General features: G+C 42.0%; 1 protein-coding gene across 3 annotated transcripts; it reads right to left on the reverse strand.

The window, feature by feature from the left end:
- Positions 1-180: 180 nt before the first annotated feature.
- krr1 (KRR1 small subunit processome component homolog) lies at positions 181-21,824 on the reverse strand. 3 transcript variants are annotated; one of them, XM_043709820.1, is made up of 10 exons: positions 21,807-21,824; positions 13,144-13,319; positions 11,347-11,481; positions 10,879-11,004; positions 6,453-6,536; positions 5,937-5,993; positions 3,526-3,696; positions 1,958-2,035; positions 1,473-1,566; positions 181-845 (listed from the first exon to the last, which is right to left on the reverse strand). In XM_043709820.1, coding segments are annotated over exons 1-10 (1,047 nt in total). In that variant the 5' UTR covers positions 21,808-21,824; the 3' UTR covers positions 181-720. The 3 variants fall into 3 exon arrangements, with proteins under 3 accessions (XP_043565755.1, XP_043565754.1, XP_043565756.1); XM_043709819.1 differs by lacking the exon at positions 21,807-21,824 and adding an exon at positions 21,648-21,748; XM_043709821.1 differs by lacking the exon at positions 21,807-21,824 and adding an exon at positions 21,717-21,737.
- Positions 21,825-22,358: the final 534 nt, after the last annotated feature.

A 22,358-nucleotide genomic window follows, 5' to 3' on the forward strand; every position in this document is an offset into this window, starting at 1 on the left:
CAGGCAGCATGAACTTGTTTTCCATTCAAAGGGTGGTTGGGATCTGAAACTTACTGACTGTACTATATCATCTGCAGGACTACTGAGCACATGCTGGAAAGTGGGATTAGGTTGAGTGAAGTGTTTTGACCTGAGTAAGCATGATGCCTTTGTGCAGTAAATATTGATTCTAAAACAGCATGCCATTTGTAAGCACATTTAATGAACAATTACAAAATAAAACACTTCATGCTATTAAACCCCCAGTACAAAATAGAAATCTCTCTAAACATTTAACATCGATTCAATCCTAAACCACATTTTCACAGATTTGTAATTGAGAGGTTTTGTTTCTAACACCAATTATGGAGAATGTTTTCCATCTCATTTCTGTAGAAACAATGGATATCTCTAAGGTTAGGATCCAAGCAATCTTGCAACACACTCTGTTTTTGAGATTTACTCTGACTCTTTGTTAAAAGCAGGTGTAGTACAAGGATTGATGTGGATTCTTCTTCACCTATATTGTCATTTCTGATATCCTGTCAGGAGTCCTGCGCCGATAGAAGTACTTAACAGTCTAATTAGATGAGGAAATCACGAACAGAACCATGAGCCTGCTGCTTCCCTTGGCCATTTGTATGTAACAGTTAAAGTGGTGAGACCCTGCTGGAATGACATTGTTAGAATTATCCAATTCCAACAGTTTGCCAAAAGCATAGGAGAATTGGAAAAATCAATTTATTTCTTCTTCTTTTGAGCTATTTTCTGAGTGATTTCCTCCACAGCTGGGGCTCCCAGCTTCTTTTTCTTGGCAGTTTTTACTTTTTCTTTAAGAGCTTGAATGTTAATTTTTGTTTCTGCAGCTAAAAGAAAATGAGAGTATACTTGTTAGCAAAAGCAGACAGATCTGGTCATGTAAGCTTTACTGACAAATCTTTATTGTCTGTTTTTTTTTTATATGGATCAACACCAATATCCCACATGGGTTTTCCAGGAAAATATTACCTATAATGTATTTAATCATCATACTACCAAGGCCCAAAGGGACTTAGGTGAGAGGAAAACCATTGAACTACTGTTTTATTCATGGCATGTCACTATAATTAACCACAAATGATTGTACAGAGGACCAGAATTTATCATTTGGGTTTTACAACTGATTTAACTAATCCAAAGGAAAAACACAATACTGTCAAAGACAGCATGACTTCATTTACTGGACTTTTAGGTCCAATAGAAGAATTATAAAAATGGAGTACTAATTGAGAACATGTCATAGGGATGACTAAAACCTGGCCTCCCCCTTTTGAGTCTTTAACCATCAGAGAACACATTTCAGAGAGTGGAGAGGGCTATATTCATTTGCCCTTCCTCACTTACAAAATAGTCTATAATCTAGTGGAATGATGTGCAATGAATTTTATATTAAATGGAAACTACAGAACTTGGTTAACTTCTGTAATTGTATAAACAAAATGAAAACCAGTTACCTTTTTTTACTTTAACTGCAGGCTTTTCTTTAGGAGGAATAAAAGCTTTATTTCTTTCTTCCTTTCGCCTCGCTGCTGCCTCTGCTTCTTTTACCTAGGTAAATATTTACAAAACAATATACGTTTATGAAGAACCATCCTGCGTAAAATCTTTGCAGCACATAAGGCTTGTGTACATTTGCACAAGCTAAATCACGTCTAGAAAGTGTAGCAGCAAATCTGAATAATGTAACAAAAAACTTGGTGATGTTGACTAACTGCTAAATATTGGTCAGGACACAGAGGGTGGCCACCATACTTTTCTCCCATGTCGTTGGGTGTTTCAACTCCATCCAAAAGACAGCATTTCTCATGCAGCACTCCCTCAGTACTGATCTGGAAGGGTCAGACTTGATGTTTGGAGTAGGACTTGAACTCACACCCTCAGGCTTTGGTAAGTGTTTATTTCCCCCATCAGTAACAATTAAAGTGTTCAACATTCATACCTTTATTTCATGTAATTTCTTCTTCTTCTTGTCTTTCTCTTTGAGGAAGTATTCACCTGTGGCCAGTTCCTGATCAATCTGGACAATAAATTCAGCAAACAATTAAGAACAATCCCTAAAGCACAACTGTACCAGACAGGGAAATATAATTATTCCCTTTAATACAAACCCTCAAAATATAAGATTAACTTAAAATGAATATAGTAAAACATTTCCTAAACAATGCAATCAGAAATTTGAGTCAAAGGACTGAAAGCATTCTAAACTACATTCCCTTGTCCTTCGACCACATACTGCTTAAAGTTAACAATTCCAACATCCATTACAAACACTGGGCATTTGCTATGGTCAGATTTTGTTTAAATGGCCAAATAAGTGTTTTTGCTGGACACAGTTCAGGAGAGCAAATCTTGGGCAAAAAAAATCTTGTCCTGTCTTAATCCTCTCACATTTAATCTTACATCCATTCCCTTTACCTTTGAGATTATTCAGTGATCAGGAGAATCAAAGTATTTTATCACTTATCCGGCTGTTGGACTTCCAATTGGTGGGTTGTACAAAGGGCTACAGTCTCTCAGGACCTCATTAAAAGTATAATTTAGTGCAGAATTGGCAGGCTTTTGAACTCTCAGCCAAAGCTAATGCTGAAGGGGAAAGCATGATTTCCCTTTCATAAAAATATGCTGATTCTATACACTCCTGCTGTTTTCAAAGTGCTGTACTATTAAATCATTTACAATGGATTCTAGCATTTTCCCCACTACCAACGTCTGGCTAAATAGACCTTGGTTTTTCTATCTTTTCTTTAAATAATGGAGTTCCATTAACTACCCTTCATTATTATAAGAACTGCTCCAAAGTCTATCAAATCTTGAAAGATGACCGCCAATGCAGCTGTCACTTCCCAGGACACTTAACTATTCTGGGATGTAGATTATCAGGCCGTGGGTATTTATCAGCCTTTAGTGCCAACTTCTCTGATTTCTTGCAATTGCTGCCATTACTAGACATTGTGTCCTCCTTTGTGAAGGCAGAAGGACAGTGTGCCATCTTAGACAGGTTAAGGGGACAAAGGGACATTTACTTGCCTTCACATACTTATATAAGCTTTTAAAACAGTTTGTATGTTTCCTGCAGGCTTACTTCCATATTCACCTTATTCAATTCTACTTTTTTTAGTTAATCCTTTTGTCCTCTTCCTTGGATTTAATACTGTTCCTACTTTCCCTTGTTAGCCATGATCCAATCGCCTTTCCTGTTTTAATATTTGCCATTGCATATCATCTCTAAGTAGTATCCTCCAATTTAACACAGCGGTTTGAGATGTGAGCTAGCTATCATTTTCTTTCTTTTGATTCAGGACTTTAGTCCCGATGAAACGTAGTGCTTCCCAGTGCAGAGATCATTTATGGTGCACTTATTGGTGAGAGGTGATTTTGAGAAAGCATTTAGGAAACATTCGGATATCAGAGAGATGAGAATGTACCACGCCTTGTCTATCAGTGAATGATTCAGCCCAGTGTGCCTATAAGGAGTAAAGAAAATTAAAACGGGCAATTAGCACTTACCTTGCTTTCTGGTTGTGGTGGTGGGAAAGGTGTATACTCCTTCTTCACCCTCCTCTTCTGCGGCTGTTTCCGTTTGCTTAGGTTCTTGTGCTTGAACTTTGGCAGAAACCGCTCCCAGTTCTGTGTTCTAAGCTCCGCATCTCTCGCTAACTCACGTTTAATCATCAATGTCTTTTTGAAAAGAACAGAGCTTTCTTGTGCAGTTGAAACATGCAAGTGTGATTGTTAAAGACGTGAACAGTCAACCCGAAGGAAACAAATCTACAGAGAAAAGATCTCTCTGGTTTTCTTATTTTATAAAGCAAGATCCAGAAGTCTAAATTTAAATGCCAGAAATACTCAGTAGGTTAAGCAGTATCTGTGTGCAGACAAACAGAGCTATCATTTCTGATCAAAGACCTTTCCTCGGAACTAATATTTCTGGTTCCAATGCTGTGATTTCCAGTTAAAACCAGACCTTCTGTAATCTCAGTTTAGGATCCATTACAAAACTAAATGAAAAGGGCTATGGCAAACTGAGGGAGAATATACAACAAATAATGTTCAATGTAAACTAAGTTGAAGTATTATCCTCTGCGTAGAAGAAGAAAATGAACATGAACAAAATGAACGAAAATGAGTGGGTTCACAGGCCACCAAAAACAAAGGTATTCATTAAAATCAAGAGAGTTCCTAGGTTAGGAAACGATATCAAATCATATTACTGGGGCAATGCTGGACAAAACAGGTAAAGGCAAAGCACAAACACAATGTCTATGGCATGGAAAAATGCTGAGGAAAACTGAAAGAGTGGGCCAGTACTGACTGACTGACAGAATCAAAATTCCATAAGCATCAAGGTTAAAGAGGAGAAACAAGATTATTTCCAGTAGCAGGGAATCATGCTGGCAGCATAAAGGGTAATCAAAAATGCTCGAAGGAGATTTAATGCCATTTTCCTACACTGTCCCTGTGATGTTTCATTAAGCAAAAATCCACGATCTCAGTTTTAGGCAGAGAATTCCAGAAATTCCCCCCACATCTCAGTCCTAAAAGGTTTGCCCACTTATGTTCCCTGGTTCTAGACACTCCCAACTCAACTCCAAAGCCAGGGAAAACATCTCATATCCACTCTGTCGACCCACCTAAGAATTTCATGTTTGAAATTCTTCAACACACCCAACAATTCCCTCTTCACTGCCCAGCTGATCAGAGTTTCTATGCAATTAGCTGCCAACACATTGACTTTTGGTTCTGGAAGGGAGATTTGAGCAGCAGAAAAACTTAACAGGAATGTATATCTCCTTTCATTCTTCTAAACTTCAGACAATATAAGCCCAGTCTATTTAATTTTTCCTCACACGGTAGCCCCTGCAACTCAGGAATTAAGTTTGGTGAACCTTTGTTTCATTCTCTCCTTGGTAAGTAAACCTTATTGTAAGGAGATCAAAACTGTACACAATACTCCAGGTACTGTCTCACCAAGTTACTATAATATAACTGCAATAAGACTTGTATTCCTTTACTCAAATTGTCTTGTGATAAAGGCCAACATACCATTTACCTCCTTTAATGCATGCTGTATCTGCCTGATAACTTGGTCACCCACCAACACAGACATCCAGACCCTTTTATAGTTCACCACTCACCATTAAACAAATATATCTTTCCACCAAAATGAATAACCTCACACTTCTCCACATTGTATTCCATCTGCCTTTTTTTTGTCTTAACATTTTAGCCTCTCCAAATGTTCTTGAAGCACCACAACTCTCACTTCCACCTAGTTTTGTGACACCTGAAGGCTTGTAAATATTGCATTCAATCAGCACATTCAAATCATCAACATCGACAGCGAATAGATAGGACCCCACGTGCCCCACTTGTCACAGGCAACCAGAGAACGATCTACTTGTTTCTACGCTCTCCAATTTCTGTCTGTTAACCAATTCTCAAAAGATGCCAGTATATTATCCCTCCCCCCATTTCATTTCAGCATCCCTGTGACGCAGGGAGAGCACTGAGAACACACAGGATTTCTCATTACAGATATCAAGGTGCTGATAGGGCTATGCAAGATAATGACAGAGATAAAGCAGACAAAAAACTGTTCCCGATACCGACTATGTGGGGCAAAGGGACACAGGCAAAAGGTTTTTGGTAAGAGGTACAGTGTACATAGCAGAAGTAGGCCATGGTGCCTGCTTTGCTATTTAGTCAGATCATTGGAGGGGGTGAGTGGCCATGACTTGAACATCTAAACCTCTGAGGGTGGTAGAAGAGGACATGAATCATTTTAAAATGAAATTGCATGTGTATTTCACTGAAATTTGTGGGTTACAGGAATAAAGAGGAATTGGACCGATTTGATCGCTGGCAGAGAGCCAGACTAGATTCAATGTAACAATCATGAAATTTCACTTCATTAATACCTTGATATTGTAGATTGGGTGTACGTTCTTCATGGTATCGGTGACTACTTTTCTCACCTGGAAAGGTGAAAATATTAATACATTAATGTTTAACCGTTAGTGGTAAAAGGCTGAATTATATTTAGCTGTTCTCACACTGGCAAGGCTGTATTTACTGTTCACCTCCACATATCCTGAAGATGATGGGCCTTTTTTGTTTACTGGCCAATGTAGTAATGGAGCTTCAGAGTGATTGCTTAAAGCTGAGTGCTTAGCCAGGCCAATTCACAAAGTATTAGGAGTCTTCTGTGCAGCCTTTAGCAATATAAGTACTAATCAAGCATTAATTTCTTTTTGACTGAACATTGCCATTTTGAAACTATTTTCCTAATTCACAAACAAGCCAGATAGAGTTGCACTGAAGAATAAAAACTCAATATAAAAAGGTACAGAGAGCGGTTTATCGAACAGCTAACGCAAAGTTATAAACAGCATTGAAAAGAAAAGTACAGCACACCCTCAATCCAATTTACTCACCTCTTTCAGTCCAGAGTGTGGTCCTAAAGCAGACACTGTATTCCCCTGCACCATGATATAGCAGTTGGTCAACAGCTCCAAAGCCTATGAGTAGGGGACACAATAGAATGAATCCATCAATAACAGACATTTGGCAAACACAGCACCCCCATCACCAATTGATCTGCTCCTGGTAACTCAGAAGACGTTATTTTGTGAGGGTATCATGTCTTCTGTTTCTCAGAGGCTGCTAATTGAAGCTTTACGAATTGCTTTGACTTCCTGAAATAAATAAGGGTAGCCCCCAACACCAGGCTGTTAGTTAAAAAATGTTTTAACTGACAGGCTCTTAGTAGCATGGAACTTGAATTTTGGTAAAAATATTACAGAAGCTTTTTATTTTACGCTCATCAGCATCAGGCTGGTTCATATATGGAATGAACTGTCAGGGGAAATAGATGCAGGTATAGTTACAACATTTAAAATACGTTTGGACAAGTACATAGATAATATAGGCTTAGAGCAATATGGGCCAAATGCAGGCATGTGGGACTAGTTTGGATTGGGAAACTTGGTCGATATGAATGAGTTGGACTGAAGGGTCTGTTTAGATTAGAGTGGTGCTGGAAAAGCACAGCAGGTCAGGGGTTAAAGATGGGGCATTCTTCCTCCAGGCATCGGGTGGTAAACTAGGCCCAGGAACTGCATATCTCGGGGGAGTTGAAATGTTTCGCCATAAGGTGTGGGGTTGATTGGTGTGGATGTCCTGGAGATGTTTCCTAAAGTGCTCTGCGAGAAGGCGTCCAGTCTCCCCAATGTAGAGGAGACCACATCGGGAGCAACTGATATAATAAATTATATTGGTGGATGTGCAGGTGAAACTCTGATGGATGTGGAAGGCTCCTTTGGGGCCTTGGATGGAGGTGAGGGCGCAGGTTTTGCAATTCCTGTGGTGGGGGAGTCGGGGGGGAAGATGCCAGGATGGGAGGGTGGGTTGTGGGGGACGTAGAACTGACCAGGTAGTCATGGAGGGAACGGTCTTTGCAGAAAGCAGAAAGGGCTGGAGAGGGAAATATATCCCTGGTGTTGGGGTCTGTTTGGAGGCGGCGGAAATGTCAGATGATGCAGTTTATGTGAAGGTTGGTAGAGTGGAAGGTGAGGACCAGGGGTTCTGTCTGTGTTACGGTTAGAGAGGTCAAGTTTGAGGGCAAAGGTGCAGGACGTGGATGAGATGCGTTGGAGGGCATCTTCAACCATGAGGGAAGGGAAATTGTGGTCTTTAAAGAAGGTGGCCATCTGGTGTGTTGTGTGGTTCTCCTGGGAGCAGATAGGGCAGAGGTGGAGGAATTGGGAATACAGGATGGCATTTTCGCAGGAGGAGGTGTAATCTAGGTAGATGTGGGAGTCGGTGGGTTTGTAAAAAATGTCAGTGTCAAGTCAGTCATCATTGATGGAGATGGAGAGGTCCAGGAAGGGGAGGGAGGTGTCAGAGATGGTCCAGGTGAATTTAAGGTCGGGGTGGAATGTGTCGGTGAAGTTGATAAACTGCTCAACCTCCGCACGGGAGCACAAGGTGGCGCCGATGCAGTCATCAATGTAGCGGAGGAGGAAGTGGGGAGTGGTGCCGGTGTAATTATGGAAGATCAACTGCTCTACGTAGCCAACAAAGAGACAGGCATAGCTGGGGCCCATACGTGTGCCCATGGCTACCCCTTTCGTCTGGAGGAAGTGGGAGGATTCAAAGGAGAAATTGTTATGGGTGAGGACCAGTTCAGCCAAACGAATGAGTGTTGGTGGAAGGGTACTGTTGGGGACGTCGGGAGAAGAAGAAACGGAGAGCTTGGAGGCCCTGGTCATGGTGGATGGAGGTGTAGAACGATTGGATATCCATGGTGAAGATGAGGCGTTGGGGGCCGGGGAAACAGAAGTCTTGGAGGAGGTGGAGGGCGTGGGTGGTGTCTCGAACGTATGTGGGGAGTTCCTGGACTAGGGGGGATAGGACAGTGTCGAGGTAGGTAGAGATGAGTCCAGTGGGGCAGGAGCATGCTGAGACAATGGGTCAGCCAGGGTGGTCAGACTTGTGGATCTTGGGAAGGAGGTAGAACCGGGCAGTGCGGGATTCCCGGACTGTGAGGTTGGAAGCTGTGGGTGGGAGATCTCCTGAGGTGATGAGGTTGTGTATGGTCTGGGAGATGATGGTTTGGTGATGGGGGTGGGGTCATGGCGGTTGGAGGAGGTGTCTTCGAATTGGCATCTGGCTTCACTGTGTAGGGATCAGTGCGCCAAACTACCACTGCACCCCCTTTATCTGCTGGTTTGATTGTGAAGTTGGGATTGGAGTGCAGGGCTGTGCATTGTGAGGGTGAGAGGTTGGAGTGGGGTAGACAGGTTGAGGCGGTTAATGTCGCAGTGGCTTTTTCGAAGGAGAAATTGTTCAGGGTGAGGACCAGTATTGTGACGTTTTACTCTATGACAAATGCAAGATTGCCAAAATTCAAATATCAAAACAATTTGTACAACAGGAGAGAAAGGTGCTGACTTGTTGGCAAGTCAAGAATGACTGGGAGAAAGTGCGGACTGTAGATGCTGGACACCAGAGTTGAAAAATGTGGTGATGGAAAAACACAGCAGGCCAGGCAGCATTCGAGGAGCAGGAGATCGACATTTCGGGCATAAGCCCTTCTTCAGGAATCATTCCTGAAGAAGGGCTTATGCCCGAAACGTCGATTCTCCTGCTCCCCGGATGCTGCCTGACCTGCTGTGTTTTTCCAGCACCACGTCAAGAATAACTGGCCAAGTTGCTATGGAAAAAAGAATGGCATACTATTTCAAACACCGAGTGCACCAAAAGGTACACTAACAACTGACTTAAGATAACGAAAAGCTCATAATGTGGTTCAGCGTATCTTCTCCAGAATTTGGACTGTGAGGAAATCACATGTTTCTTTTGAATTCTGAGAGAGACTAGGCAGCCTAAGGAATGCAAGATGAAATGTTTCTGCAAAACATCTCACTTTCAAAGAAATTACCCACTAGGCTCAGGTGACTCAGTCACATCAGGGAGTTTCGCAGAATAGAGAAAAGCAGAAGTGTTTCATCATGAAATTTAATCTGCAAAAATTTGTTGATTTCTAAGCTTCTTAAAAAATTTAGAATCAGCTACAATTATTTGAATTTCCAGGGGGCCCATAACACAAGCCAAGTTGAACAGCCAAACATCATTAGTGTTCTTCATGGCCCAAGCCAGCAGTATGCAGTACCAAGAAAAAGCCATTAACATGTTCCAAAGGTTTACTCCCACACTCTAACACAAAAATCAATTAAAAGTCTTCTCAAAAGATAAAGTGAAACTCAGTTGGGTGTAACAATCCTCCAGAGCTACATAACCATTGTTGTTTTAATCACTTTTTTTTGTAATATGATCAACTCTCAGGTGGTTCCTTGCTCAAATGAAAACCATTTCCACAGCATAACTCTTCAGAAAATTCAGTATTTATAAAATAAATTTGCAAGAGGATTTCTGCATACATACTACAAAGTTACATCTCGAAGGAACAGGAGGAATATGCCTGCTTATCACTGTCCTACCCTTCACTATCGTGATGAAATGGTTCATCTTCTATGTCCACCTCTCTTACCCCAATCCCACCCTGCACCACTAATTAACTTTGTTATTTAAGTGCACAGTATGGCAGCTTTCCCCTTCTTAAACAGAAGCTAAGGTGGGGGAAGAAAAATAAACCCAAGATTCAAAAGACCAAACACTTTGGCCACCAACATTCCTTTACACAAACTGGATATAAACGAAACTGTCCCAAGCCACTGCTGCATGTTCAATCTACTCTGCTGCCTGAATTGAACCTCAGGACATTTACTTTTCAACTGAAACCATCAGCAAGCATGTGATTATGGAGCTGCTTTCTCTTTACAGTTGAAGTGTCAGGCATGGATTTCTCCTTACTCACACATACTTAGTGTAGTCATCTGTAAAGGGAGGTTCAGATGATCCTTACTATCCAAACACTCGTTTTAAAATAATTATTTGGTACCATAGGAATTGAGTGCTGCTAAGAAAAGACACAATTCATTGACTCTCTACAATATCAGGACATTTGCAAGAATGTAAAAGAGACCAACATTTTATACCTACCAAATGAGCTTTCTCCACCCTCCCTCCCCCCAGAATAGAATGTTGTCCCCAGTTACATTAGTTTTAAATGATTACACTGACAATCTCTTCTCACATTTGCAATCAGATTATTCAGATGCATGTTAAATAAATTGTGGTCAAGGAACTTACTAAGTTCATTTAAAATGTAATAACCATCTTGCGGTTTGGAGATCATTCCTGTATCCAAGCTGTGCAAGAATTACGAGAAGGAAGATTCACTGTTCAATGGCAGGGGAATTTATTTTCTAAAGATTCAAGAAGCAGCAGTCTGGTTACCTTCAGCGTTGATCCTTTTGGCCCAATAAGTCTTAACCTTCTTTTTACAAATCGTTCCCGGTTTCTAACCAACGATCCGATTTTGATGATGTCACATGCCACATCATCCTGAAAAACACGGACAGCCTAGAACAGGAAACAAGAAGTTACAATTCAACACCCCAAATATCCAGGTCAGAACATCTATCTCCATCGACATGAAACAGGACACACAAGGTTTGTTTTACAAGTCTGTGTGCAAGTTGCAAGATCTGCCCAGGTATTCAGATTCTTTCTCTCAGAAACTTCCAGCAACTAAAATAAATGACAAAGTAATGAGGAGAGGCATCCAAATGTTTGGTGTGTACTTCTCTCTTGGAACGCTCATTTTAAATATCATTTTTACCTTGTGTATTCTGCTTTCAAAGTAAAGTGATATTGTCATCACTGATTCAGCTAAAGGTTCTCTTCAGTAGTTGTGCTACTCACTTGCTCAAAAGGAACACTTCTCGCCAAAAGCTTGATAAAATCCCTGGCTTTAATGATGATATATGGATCGAATGTCTTCTTTGTGGTGGAAACAGTCATACTGCCTTCAATCAAATCTAATGTAGCTGTAATATACTAAATAAATGAGAGATGATAACCACTATGTGTTCAAGCAAATATAAATATTTTGCATATCAGAATAAACATTTTACTTTGGATTAAGCTTTACCAAAATCATTAACTCTGTTTCTCTTTCCACACATATCTGACCTAATGAGTGTCAAGAATTTTCTGGTTTATTTTGAATATTCAGCACCTGCAGGGTTTTAACTAAATAATGGATACTAAAAATCTCAAACTTGATTAACAATGTTACAGGGCTTAAAGACAAGATTAAAACAGAGTTAAATCCAAACAAATTGCATCAACTGAGACTAATCCCACCATCCTCGTGTGTACTGCCTTGTAACATTTTCATACTTTAAAAAAAACATTAAGTAATTTGTTTTGAAAAACAAAACACTAAGTTTAATTAGTTTGAACATTCCAGGGTGAACTGCCTGGCACCTTGTCCTGCCCGTTTAAATCTGAAGCTTGCTCAAATGCAAGAAAATCCTGTGACCTTGACTCTAAGACACTGAGTGCAATGATAGGATGTAAGGTCAGATGCACTCAGTTGCACAAAACAAGAACTTGAATGTTGCTAAAAACAAAAAGAGACCTGTCAAAGCTTGGTAGCCATATCAATCAGGACAAACACAAGAATGACAACATTTCAAAAGGATCACAACAATATGCACCAGAGGAGAAAAGGGGAATGATTAGTTGGCAATGGCACTCTGATTAATGTTGTCAAGGAGAAAGAGAATGGCAATACCTTAGCCATTCACACTCAATTTACCAACCAGTCATTCTACTTTTCTCCTGTAGTATAAACTGTGATTGTTTATAATTTGTTATTCACGTTTGCCCCGATGAGAACAACAACATGTCTCTCTAATCAGCAATATCCAAAAGTATTCTCCCCCTATACATCAGCATCTATATTTTCAGTCTTGCATTTTGAAAATACATTCTTCAGATCTGGACATTGCTCACTGGGTCAGCACTTATTCCCCATCTCCAGTTGCCCTTGTGAAGATGGTGGTGAAACCACCTCCTTCAAGCAATAAATAAGCTAATTAGGAAGGAGTTCCAGGATTCTGACGCTACCATAATGAAGAAAAACAATGCAGTTCCAAGTCAGGATGGTGTAATACTCACAGGATGTGGTATTCCATTGTAAGAGGTCATAAGTTTGGGGGTTTAATGTCAGTCATACACCTTACAAAAGACTACATCACCTGGGATGAAGAGTTGAACAGTTTACCAGTAACTGCCTTTTGTCCCATCTCCAGCCATTACGAAATCACTATCCAGATAATGATGCATTTCCTGAAATACCTTTATAACCTCCAGAGGCCCTACAAACCTTTCAGATCTCCACATTCCTACAATTCAGGACTCTTGCAAATTCCCAATCGTTAACACACCACCACCACCACCTGCCTGCATTCTCAAGGCCTGGAATTCCTTCCGTAAACCTTTTTATCTCTAAAAGACTCTGCCTTAAAAATTCAGCCTTTGAGCAAGATTTTGGTTGCTCGACTTAATATCTCAGTCTGTGACACAGCGTCAATTTTGTTTGAGACATTGTGCACTAAAAGTGCTACTTACACATGAGCTGTCATAATGAGAACAATGGGAACGGCATTTATACAGGTGTAAAAGGTAAGGAGAGTATTGAGAGGGGCTTACATGTTCTTTCAGAGTGTTTTGTACCAAAGGCCAACATTCTTTCAGATAGGCCTCCCTGTATTTAGGGAACAGAGTAGCAAAACTGCTCTCCTCCAACAGGCCATAAGCATTGTCCTTTCGGGTGAATGGTTCCTCCTTCCATCCTTCTGGTACTGTCAGCAGCTCCGTTTCATCCACTGTGGAATAAAACGCACTGGTTAGCAACTACAAATTACACAACATTCACCCTTCACACAGAGTCAGTACAGAAACATGTTGCTCAACAGCTTTGTAAATTAGAAACCCTTTTGAATGCAGCAAGATTTTAAATATGAAAAATTTGAGCAATAATCAAATCTCTTCGGTGTTGTAGTAGGGTGTAGTACATTTATTTATTCCCTTTTTTTAGTTTATTCATTTGCAGAAATTTATTACTCATGTGAGGTGCTCCATTTTGGGAAAGCAAATCTTAGCAGGACTTATACATTTAATGGTAAAATCCTAGGGAGTGTTGCTGAACAAAGAGTCCTTGGAGTACAGGTTCATAACTCCTTGAAAGTAGAGTTGCAGGTAGATAGGATAGTGAAGGCGGCGTTTGGTATGCTTTCCTTTGTTGGCCAGAGCATTGAGTACAAGAGTTGGGAGGTCATGTTGCAGGCTGTACAGGATGTTGGTTAGGCCACTTTTGGAATATTGCGTGCAATTGTGATCTCCTTCCTATCGGAAAGATGTTGTGAAGCCTGAAAGGATTCAGAAAAGATTTGCTAGGGTTGGAGGATTTGAGCTATAGGGAGAGGTTGAATAGGCTGGGGCTGTTTTCCCTGGAGTGTTGAAGGCTATGGGGTGACCTCATAGAGGTTTACAAAATCATGATGAAGAAGGGCTCCAGCCCAAAACGTCAACTTCCATGCTCCTCGGATGCTGCCTGACCTGCTGTGTTTTTCCAGCAACGCTGTCTCAACTCTGATCTCCAGCATCTGCAGACCTCACTGTCTCCCTTTTAAAACCAGATATTGATTAAATTCAAACTCCCCAGCTGTCATGAGGGGATGCAAACCCTGATCACCAGAAAATCACGCAGGTTTCTGGATTATAACACCACCTTCCTTCAGACAGATGCTTGGCAGATCTTTACCGAAGAAATGTTTTAAGATCAAACAGCTCATTCATTTCAGAACAGAAATTTTACAACACGTCACCAACCCAACTTCTCTACATACTCGGCAATATTTATTACAATAATTTAAATTCAAGACAAAGAAATAGAAGGATTGACTATTGCAGTACGTTGTTCTCACTGCCCTTTCAACTGTAGGACTTGGCTCCCAGTCAGGCTCAGAGAGAGCATGAGGCAGAGAGGGGGAGCGCATGCGCACCTGGAGGGGGAGGGGGAGAGAGAGAGAGAGAGAGAGAAAAAAAAAAGAGAGAGAGAGAGAGCACAAGAGGGAGAGAGAAAAAGAAAGGGAGCAAGAGTGAGAGAACATTTTGAGAGAATGTACAATAAAAGTCCTATGTACACATCAGCTGTCATAATTGTAACAACTGCAGCAACATTTATACAAGTGGAGGAATTTATAAGACTATTGGAAGGGGCTGAGATGTTCTTTCAGACCATTTTCTCTCTTACACTCTGTTGAAGAGACAGTCGAGGTGCAATTATGCCACTGGGTGTCTGGTACAGACCACTGACTAGTGCAATGGAGGAGACATGCTGCAAATTACAGTCTTTAGAGAATCACATTAATTGCAACAGAAAGTCACAAACTACAGAGGAACCCTGATTATCCAAACGAGATGGGTGGGCAGCATTTCATTCAGATAATTGATTATTCGGTTAATTGATTGAATGCCTTTCCTCTGGGGCTCAGAGTTTTCTGAAGTTTCCTTTCTCCTTGATCTGTCTGCCTTGCTCCCTCTCTCCATCTCAGGGTTTGTTTCTGAGCAGACACACACACTTGTGTGTAAGGGACCTGCAGCATCGCTGAAGCCTCCACCCCCCAATCAGTTCAATGGGATTGACACAGCGAGCACTTGCTAAATCCGCTCCTAGTTCAGGAGACTAGGCAGCAGCATACCGCGTGCAAGACCTCGCTCCCTCCCCCCAACCCCGTCTCCCCGTACTCCCCAACCTCTGGGGCAGCTGGACTGGACACCAACAGTAAGACTTCTGCTGCCTTTGGTGGTAGGAGTCTCCAAATAGTACACACACACACCTTTTTACTGCAACTTTTTCTCAGGTTCCACCTTTGCCCTGTACACGACAATGTTGGAGAGATTATCTGGGGAGGGGGGATTTAGGGTATACCCCTGTGTCGAACTCAAGGGAAAGTGTGTGGGGAGGGAGGGAGAAGGCGGGAGGTCAGTCATTTGGAGACGGTACCTGGACTCCCATCAATGTCCAGGACTGTTCTCAGCAGTGTTTCATTAAGCCGCGTTTGTTTTAATCATTGTAAACAAAAGGCACGATTAGTGTTGGAAACACCTCTTTGATGCAATGTTTCTCTCGGGACCTCGAGATCTCCTTCGGATAATCCGATACTTGGATAATCGTGGTTCCTCTGTCCAGAGTCATTGTACTGAGGCACTGCTTCCAATGCCATTTCAAGGCTTATAAAATGACAGTCTCAGTCAGTGGGCTGTAAAGGTGGGCAAGAAGGGAGGAGAGGAAGACTAGTGAGAATTTGTGTCAGTGGTGTAAGTCATTGCTGCCTCAGAACTCGAGGTCCCAAACCCCACTTTGAGAAGCCCTGTGATAGGGGATATTATTGACCTAATATAGATCAGGATAGTAATATTGCAAAAGGCAGAGAGGAAGGAGAGTTACAGAGTGTGTCAGGAGAACACTATGGGCTGAAGAGTGTCTTCTGAACAGTATGATTCCTCATTGGTATTCTTCAGGAAACGTCTGGGGCAAATGTCAGGTCAGGGAATCCTCAGAGAACCATGATCAGAGCATTAAAAAGGTAGACTGGAGCAACTGAAAATAAAAATCTCAAATTGGAGGGGAGACAGTTTCAGTGGATTGAGAACAGATAGGACCCAGACAAAGTGGAATTAAAGATCTGCACGCAAGGTACATTGTGACTGGGGCCAAGCAGTACTATGCCAAAGTGAGAGCTCCCCAAATTACGAAAGATTGACAAATTAGTAAAATTAAATATATTAGCAATCTGATAGCTGTCATATAAGGGAAAATCAGCATGAACTTAAAAAGTTGAGATGGAAAGTGAAAAAAGTGCAGAGAAGAGATTGAATAAGTAAAGACTAGCAACTAACAAAAAAAATCCAAAAGTTCGCTATGAGTGTACAAGCTGTAAAAGGGCGAAAAGAATAAAAGGCTAATTAAGGATTAAAGCACATAAAGGCTGAGATACTGAGAGAAATTTCGATTAGTCTTTACCAATGAAGATGTTCCTACTAAAGTCATAGTGAAACAGGAACCTGGATGGATGAAGAGATGCAATAAGGGTGGCTGTACTGATAGGCTGATAGGTCACATGGGTGTTGATGAAAGTAGTGAAGGAAACTGAGGTGGTACTGGCCATAATCTCAATCTCCTTCAATATTGGACTGGTCTCAGAGGACTGGAGAATTGCAACTATTACACCATTGTTCAAAAAGAGTGTGGGGTTAGATCCAGTGACTACAGACCAGTCAGTTTAATGCGGGTAATGGGAAAGAATTAACACTCACTGGACAAACAGTTACAGAATGGCTACGGCACAGGAGGCAGCCATTCGGCCAATCATGCCTTCACCGGTTCTGTTATCTAGTTCCAATCTCCTGCTCTTTCCCCATATCCCTGCACACCATTTCTATCCAAATAATCATCCAATGCCTCAACTGAACCTGCCTCCACCACATTTCCAGGTATTCCATACCCTAACTACTCGTTGAACAAGTTCTTTCTCACAATACCCTTGGTTTATTTGCACATCATTTTAAATCTATACCCTCTCAATATTTTTCTTTCACAAGTGGGGAATGCTTCTCCCATCTACTCCCCGCTCATGATTTTGAAAACTTCTATTAACTCCCCTCAGCACAGAAACAGACCCTTTACTTCAACCAGTCCATGCCAAACATAATCCGAAACTAAACTAGTCCCACATGCCTGCTCCTGGCCCATATCCCTCCAAACCTTTCCAATTCATGTACCCATCCAAATGTCTTTTCAACATTGTAATTGTCCCCATATTTACCACTTCCTCAGGAAAGTAGAGAGTTGTGAACACAGAGAAAGTGAGGAGCGCAGATACTGGAGATTGGTGTCTGGTCAGCTAGCATCCAAGGAGCAGGAGAGTCAACGTTTCGAGCATAAGCTCTTTATTAGGAATGAAGAGTTGTGAACACAGCCCAGTCCATCACGCAAAGCAGCCTTCCTTCCAATGACTCTGTCTACACTTCCTTTTGTTTCCCAAGGAGATCAGTCCCAACATCTTTAATCTATCCTGATGTTGATTAATAAAGCCAAGATTTGTAAAACACTTTGTGGATGAGGTAACAGAGGGTTGCTGTGGTGACGTGGCTTGTATGGTCTGCCAAAGGATATTGGATAAAATATCACATAACGAGCTTGCAGCCCTGGAATAACAGGGACAATGGAAACACAGATACCAAATTGTCTAAGTAACAGGAAACACATATTGGTATGATGTTATTTTCCAAACAGGAGGAAGGTTTATAGTGGGATCCCCAAGCACTCAGTACAAAGGCCACTACTTTGTCATGACCTAGATGAGTGGGCTACACTTGGATGTACAGGTCACAAATTGAAAGCTTGAAAGTATTGTGAACTATGAAAATATTACAGACATCATGCAGCCAGAGAGCAGGTGAACATGTGATAAATGTCATTTATTGCAGCAAAGTGTGAAATGGTACATTTCAGGGAAGAAAAATGAGGATATGCATTATTAAATAAAGATGCTGCAGGACTACAGAGACCTAAGGTATACCATCACAAAACATTCAAGATGAAATGTTAATATGGATAAAGAGACAAACTACATTTTGGAATATATAGAGAGGTGGAGTATAAAAGCAAGTTAGTCCTGATCGGTTTCTTCATAGGAGACCATCATGGGAAGTCTTGTAGCTAGCATGACCCTTGGTAAACCAGTATAAAACACTGGTTCCCCCTCAACTGGAGTACTGTGTCCAACCCTCAGCATCACACTCTGCGGTGGAAGTGAAGGGTTGAAAAGTGTAGCGCTGGAAAAGCACAGCAGGTCAGGCAGCATCCAAGGAACAGGAGAGTCAACGTTTCAGGCATAAGCCCTTCATTAGGAATATGGAGGGGGAAGGGAGCTGAGAGATAAATGGAAGTGGGGGTGGGGATGGGGCTAAGGTATGTGGAAAGGCAATAGGTAGATGCAGATGGGGGGTAATGGTGATAGATCGGTGGGGAGGGTGGAGTGGATAGGTGGGAAGAAACTTGGACAGGTAGGACAGGTCAAGAGGGCGGTGCCAAGTTGCAGGACTGAATCCAGAATGACGAGGGGGGAGGGGGGTGGGGAGGAGAGATTAGGAAACTAGTGAAGTCAATGTTATTGTCGTTTAGAAAAGGTGGAGGAAAATTCAGTTGAGTGGGCAGAAAGAGGAGGGGGGACGATGCTGATTAGATTAGATTTAGATTAGATTAGATTAGATTAGATTAGATTAGATTACATTACAGTGTGGAAACAGGCCCTTCGGCCCAACAAGTCCACACCGACCCGCCGAAGCGAAACCCACCCATATATTACCCCTTACCTAACACTACGGGCAATTTAGCATGGCCAATTCACCTGACCTGCACATCTTTGGACTGTGGGAGGAAACCAGAGCACCCGGAGGAAACCCACGCAGACACGGGGAGAACGTGCAAACTCCACACAGTTAGTCGCCTGAGGCGGGAATTGAACCCGGATCTCCGGCGCTGTGAAGCAGCAGTGCTAACCACTGTGCCACCGTGCCGCCCACAAATGTTGTGGTAATGTCACTGGGTTAGTCATCCAGAGACCTAGGCCAATGCAGTGGCAAAGTGGGCCCAAATCCCAAGGTGAAATTTAAAGTCAACCAGTAATATTTCGAATTAAAAGTTGGTCTCAGTAATGGTGACTACAATGTATGTACATGTATTTGGAAAGACAAAGACTGATTAGGGATAGTCATCATGGCTTTGTGCATGGGAAATCGTCTCACAAACTTGATTGAGTTTTTTGAAGAAGTAACAAAAAGGATTGATGAGGGAAGAGCAGTAGATGTGATCTATATGGACTCCATTAAGGCATTCGACAAGGTTCCCCATGGGAGACTGATTAGCAAGGTTAGATCTCATGGAATACAGGAAAAACTAGCCATTTGGATACAAAACTGGCTCAAAGGTAGAAGACAGAGGGTGGTGGTGGAGGGTTGTTTTTCAGACTGGAGACCTTTGACCAGTGGAGTACCACATGGATCGGTGCTGGGTCCACTACTTTTCATCATTTATATAAATAGTTTGGATGTGAGCATAAGAGTTATAAGTTAGTAAGTTTGCAGATGACACCAAAATTGGAGGTGTAGTGGACAGTGAAGGAGGTTACCTCAGATTACAACAGGATCTTGATTAGATGGCCCAATGGGCTGAGAAGTGGCAGTTTAACTTAGAGAAATGAAGTGCTGCATTTTGGGAAAGCAAATCTTAGCAGGACTTATACACTCAATGGTAAGGTCCTAGGGAGTGTTCCTGAACAAAGTGACTTTGGAGTCGCAGGTAGATAGGATTATGAAGGTGTTTGGTATGCTTTCCTTTGTTGGTTAGAGTTTTGAGTACAGGAATTGGGAGGTCATGTTGTGGATGTACAGGACATCGGTTAGGCCACTTTTGGAATATTGCATGCAATTCTGGTTTCCTTCCTATCGGAAGGGTGTTGTGAAACTTGCAAGGTTCAGAAAAGATTTACAAAGATGTTGCCAGGGTTGGAGAATCTGAATCAGCTGGGGCTGTTTTCCTTGGAGCATCGAAGGCTAAGGGGTGACCTTATAGAGGTTTACAAAATCATGAGGAGCATGGATAGTATAAATAGACAAAGTATCTTCCCTGGGGTGGGGAAGTCCAGAACTAGAGGGCATAGGTTTAGGGTGAGAGGGGAAAAATATTGGGGAGACCTAAGGGGCAACTTTTTCATGCAGAAGTTGGTACGTACATGGAATGAGCTGCCAGAAGAAGTGGTGGAGGCTGGTACAATTGCAACATTTAAAAGGCATCCGAATGGGTATATGGATAGGAAGGGTTTGGAGGGATATGGGTCGGGTGCTGGCAGGTGGGACTAGATTGGGTTGGGATATCTGGTCGGCGTGGACGGGTTGGACCGAACGGTCTGTTTCCGTGCTCTATGATTCTAAATCTAATCAATTGTTGTAAAAACCCACCTGGAGAAGGAAATCTGTTGTCCTTACCCAATCTGGCCTACATGTGACATAGAGTAATGTGGCTGATTCTTAACCGGCCTCTCAGAGGTCACATCTCTTCAGAGTGCTCTTCCTGAAAAGGCAGTAGAAGCAGATTCCTAGAATATTTTTAAGGTAGGGGCAGAGAGTTTGGTGTTCAGCAAGGAGTTGAAAGGTTATCAAGCGTAGCTGTGAGTCTGAATTTGAGGTTTCAGTCAGAGCAGCTGTGATCTTATTAAATATTAGAACTGGCTTGAGGGGCTGAATGGCTTACTCCTGGTTGTGATTTATGTGCCATCTGAAACAATTCAAAGGATGTGCAACAAATGTCAGATTTACCAGCGATACCCACAGCCCAAAAAGAATAAAGATTGGAGAAGCTGAGGCAAATCTCTTAGTGAAAAGAAAGTTGATAAGAAATTTCACCAAGGTGTTCAAATTCAAGAGGAGTCCAGGTAAGGTAAATAGGAGAAACTATCCCCTTTGGTGAAAAAATTGAGAACCAGAGGGTGCTGATTTAAGATGAATGTGAAAAGTATCAATGCTGGCACAATAGGATAAAGAATGTTAGGATCTGGACACCCGAAGTGGTGGTGGAGACAAATGAAGATAAATTTTAAGGGGAAAAACACAGTTCAGCTGTACTTTAAGTCACGGAGCGATGGGGATGTTTGTTCAAATGAGTGACTCTGTTGAGGAACATTTCAGGAATCAACTTCTGAATGAGAATAAAGTAAACCGCAACAAACACTTCAGAAAATCTGGTTCAGCTGGTTCAATGTCCCTCGCTCTGGATGAAGGGACTCAGGTGACTCAATTTTAACCACAATAGATCCACAGAGAGCGAGCAAGCTAATGTTTCGAGACCAGATGAAGTGTGGAGGGGGCGGGGGGGTGTTTGGGCGGTTTGGCCGTTCTGCCATTTAGATCATTTAATCTGAACTATTAACATTCTTTCTCCCCTCCCCCTCCCCATTATTATATAAATGCTGCCTCCTCCACACCACCTGCTTGACCCGCTCTGATCTCCAGCAATTTGTTTTTGTTACAGATTTGCAGAATCTGCAATTGTTTCGGTTCACAAATTCCCCTTCTATCGCCTCCTTTACCTTTATCTTCATTTTTACCGCGTCTCCCTTTCCCTGGAGCGACCTCCATGCCGGTCCGACACTCAATACCTTCCCCTACCACGGACACACTTCCGCCGGTCCGACATTCAATGCCTTCCCCTACCACAAACACACGTCCGCCGGTCCGATACTCAATACTTTCCCCTACCACGGACACACTTCCGCCGGTCCGACACTCAATACCTTCCTCCACCACGGACACACTTCCGTCAATATGGAGCTGAACTCTGTCAGGGTTACACCAGCTCGCACTTTCTCCCTTTGGGTCCGATGCGGCCATTCTCTGAGCTGCATTCTGTTCTGATGTTTATTTAAAATAAATTTTCTGTGGGTGTTAGTGTGGCCTCGGAATCAGGAAAGTTGATCAGTTTAAGAGCCGCTCTGAAGTGAAACTGAAGCAAATGGCCTTCACAGATTTTATATAAAATCCAAAAGAAATTTGCATTTGACAGGCGAATTTTAACACTGTAGGAGGCCCACTCTGCCGAGGCTGGCAGGTGTGAAAGATCTCAGGGCCAATACTCTAATAAAAATAATCTGACAGATGGAGTGTCGTGTGAAAATGAGAATCTGTTCACTTTGGCAGGAAGAATAGAAAAACTACATTTCAACCAAAAACCTTTGACCTTAGAGGAGTTGAAAGATTGGATAATAAAGTGTTCAAAATAATGAGGTGGATTATTTGGTCGG

The sequence above is a fragment of the Chiloscyllium plagiosum genome, chromosome 19 (genome assembly GCF_004010195.1).
Source record: "Chiloscyllium plagiosum isolate BGI_BamShark_2017 chromosome 19, ASM401019v2, whole genome shotgun sequence".
NCBI classification, from domain to species: domain Eukaryota; kingdom Metazoa; phylum Chordata; class Chondrichthyes; order Orectolobiformes; family Hemiscylliidae; genus Chiloscyllium; species Chiloscyllium plagiosum.